At 47.0% G+C, this 2,500-nt stretch overlaps 1 protein-coding gene across 2 annotated transcripts in view; it reads left to right on the top strand.

Moving 5' to 3' along the window:
* Positions 1 to 410: 410 nt before the first annotated feature.
* Positions 411 to 2,500, top strand: part of SARC_04156 — a 2,930-nt gene continuing 840 nt past the window's right edge. Inside the window, exons 1-3 of one of the 2 annotated variants that reach the window (XM_014302024.1) lie at positions 411 to 754; positions 919 to 980; positions 1,619 to 2,391. In XM_014302024.1, coding sequence (XP_014157499.1) covers positions 529 to 754; positions 919 to 980; positions 1,619 to 1,732 — 402 coding nt within the window. In that variant the 5' untranslated portion in view covers positions 411 to 528 and the 3' untranslated portion in view covers positions 1,733 to 2,391. Of the gene's footprint in view, positions 755 to 918; positions 981 to 1,618 lie in introns of both variants that reach the window. The other variant, XM_014302025.1, reaches the window with a different exon arrangement.

The raw sequence follows: 2,500 nt of genomic DNA, 5'->3' as shown, positions 1-2,500 counted from the left end.
TCAACAATACGCGCGAAGAAACCCGGCACCTTATCCAAATACAGTCTCGTTAAACATGTAGCTTGCAAACGTGTAAGCTATGGAGGAGCAATGCACAAGTTGTCTAACATCGCTGTACGTGAAACATGGACCGCTGTCTACAGCTGTGTGAGATGTGTTTTCAACAGTACGAGGTCGATATATGTATAATATTTGTTGGGGACACGACAAGAACGTCTGACTTGAGGCTTGTTTAATGCTTACGATCCCCAGGCCCCCAGCTTATGATTTTGTTCCAGCTAAAGATTTTTCGAGTTTTAGGGTTCCAAACCCTATCCAAACATTCTCTGATTTGTGACTTTGTTTTTGGCTCCAGGGTGTGAGCTTGATCCATTCAGTCACTGTGTCAGTACTTTCAAATATATGATTCACGTCAACAGATTGACCGTGACGGGATAGGCATATACGTATGCGCTTAACATTCGTATATATAGTACGTGTATAAATTGCATCCCGGGACACACACACAGACCCATCGCGCCAGCTACAATGTCAACTGTTGGCAGCCGTAAAGTATTTCACCTACGCGTAAGCAAGCGCACTGTGATTGTGGTAACACTCAAGTTACTGCCAGAGATAGCCGACAGGTTTGACGACGACATGCTGGCGGACTTTACAAACACGATGAAAGCCCCACTGATTGATCGCATGGTGTACTTCGAAAGCGCGGATAAGGTCAAGGAAAAGGATCTTAAAACGATACGCATAGTGGAAGGTATTTCAAGTAGCCTTATTCCGTCGGAACGTTCATGTTCTTCTTCACGCTGTGTAACTTGTTGTACCGGTTCGTAAGTGTTTAAAGTATGGGTAGAGGTGTACATCAAGCCTGCAACTTACACACAACAAACTTGCACTCTGTACGCTGAATCGTATGTGCAGGGGGAACTATCAAGGTTGCCTATCATTTCGAGCTGGACGATTCACGAAGCGCCATAGTCAAGGTAGGGGCTTCACTGCGTTGCGAAGTTTTGGTTTCTTCATTCCGCTGGTGTTTGCGTCTGATTTTGGCAGCAGGCACAAACACATGCGCCCATAGGGCTATGGTCTTATCCTGTAACGTGTATGTCAAGGATGGCGTTTGAATTAAGGGCTGTCCGTGTTGCGTTTTGTGGCTTGTTCTGTCCCGTTCGTTAAAGTGGGCAGGGCGCCCAGGCACTTGCACTTCATATCTTCTTTAGTCACTTATTCAGTGTATCTAGCGGCACTATCGTGTGTAACCATTTACCATGGCTGTACGCACCGGAGCACCTTTTGGTTGCATGAATGGACAATGCAATGACTGTGGAGTATTAGTATATTCGCTGCATTGTTGTAACCTTAACCTGATGCATGTGTTTAGCTTGATTGATGTCACCCGCCGTTGTGTATTCCACGTTCATATGCACTCAGTGGGGAAAATAGCACACACCCGATACTAGGCACCCCATACGGGAGTACATATGAGGGCTGTAGATATCCACGTGTTCACACCGAAACCGATGCAACGTATAGTTGTATTTGACTTGTATCGGTTTGCTCTGCAACACTGCGGTCTCGTACTGTCCACCCACACACTTCGATATCCTTTGGTACTTCGCAGCGTAAGGAGGACTGTGAGAAGTCTGGCTACAACGGGTTTTTCACATACAAGTACAGCTTGGTCGCTACGCTGAGTCCGTCTGCGGTGAATCCTTTGATGCTCCTGGAGGCCTGAAATGTGTGAGATAGCCGTTTTAGCCTATGGTAAGGCCCTGCGTAAGGCCTATGAAAAGGCCCTGCGGTGTCTGAGATAGATATCATGTGAGAACCATTCAGCTTCCTATCACAAGAAGAGAGAGAGAGAGTAAGACGTGCATGTTTCTTCGCTTGGTTGCTGATCATGTCAGAATCATTCAGCTGCCTATCAGTAGAAGAGATGCATGTAAAGGCGGGAGGTGGTACTATCAGCGGGCGTCGTAAAGGGGGTGGTACTAGCAGCGAGCGTCGTTAAGGAAGTGCCAGTTCTAATGCATCCTTAGCACTCTGCGCCGAACGGAAGCAGTGCAGGCAGTCTCGGCGTACGATGCCATGACACACTACAGTGTGGTACTTATTGAGCAGTTATTCTACTCTTGGCCCCTATGTCTAAAGATGAGAGGTGCTGCTATGGGTGGTTGGACGGTGTGAATGTGTACTACTGTGGTCGAGTTTATCTTCATCTGCTAGGGCTATCGTAGCAGCAGGCGTGCAAGGCCAACAGACAGCCCCACACCTGCCAGTATCTACGATTGATGGACATATAGTTGGATGCCGAGCGCCGACCGCGAAGTATTATAGGGCATACAATAGCCTTGAATATGGGGAAAATAAGTCTTATTCTGATAATCAAATGGGGTTGTCTCTCCGAATTGAACCGTTTCCACATGCCCAGTACACAGGAGCGACACTTCGAAGCGAAGTATTATAGGGCATACAATAGCCTTGAATATGGGGAAAATAATTC

This window comes from Sphaeroforma arctica, assembly GCF_001186125.1.
Source record: "Sphaeroforma arctica JP610 unplaced genomic scaffold supercont1.225, whole genome shotgun sequence".
NCBI classification, from domain to species: domain Eukaryota; class Ichthyosporea; order Ichthyophonida; genus Sphaeroforma; species Sphaeroforma arctica.
Note: the sequence above shows the minus strand (reverse complement) of the source record. Positions and strands in the feature narration are given on the sequence as shown.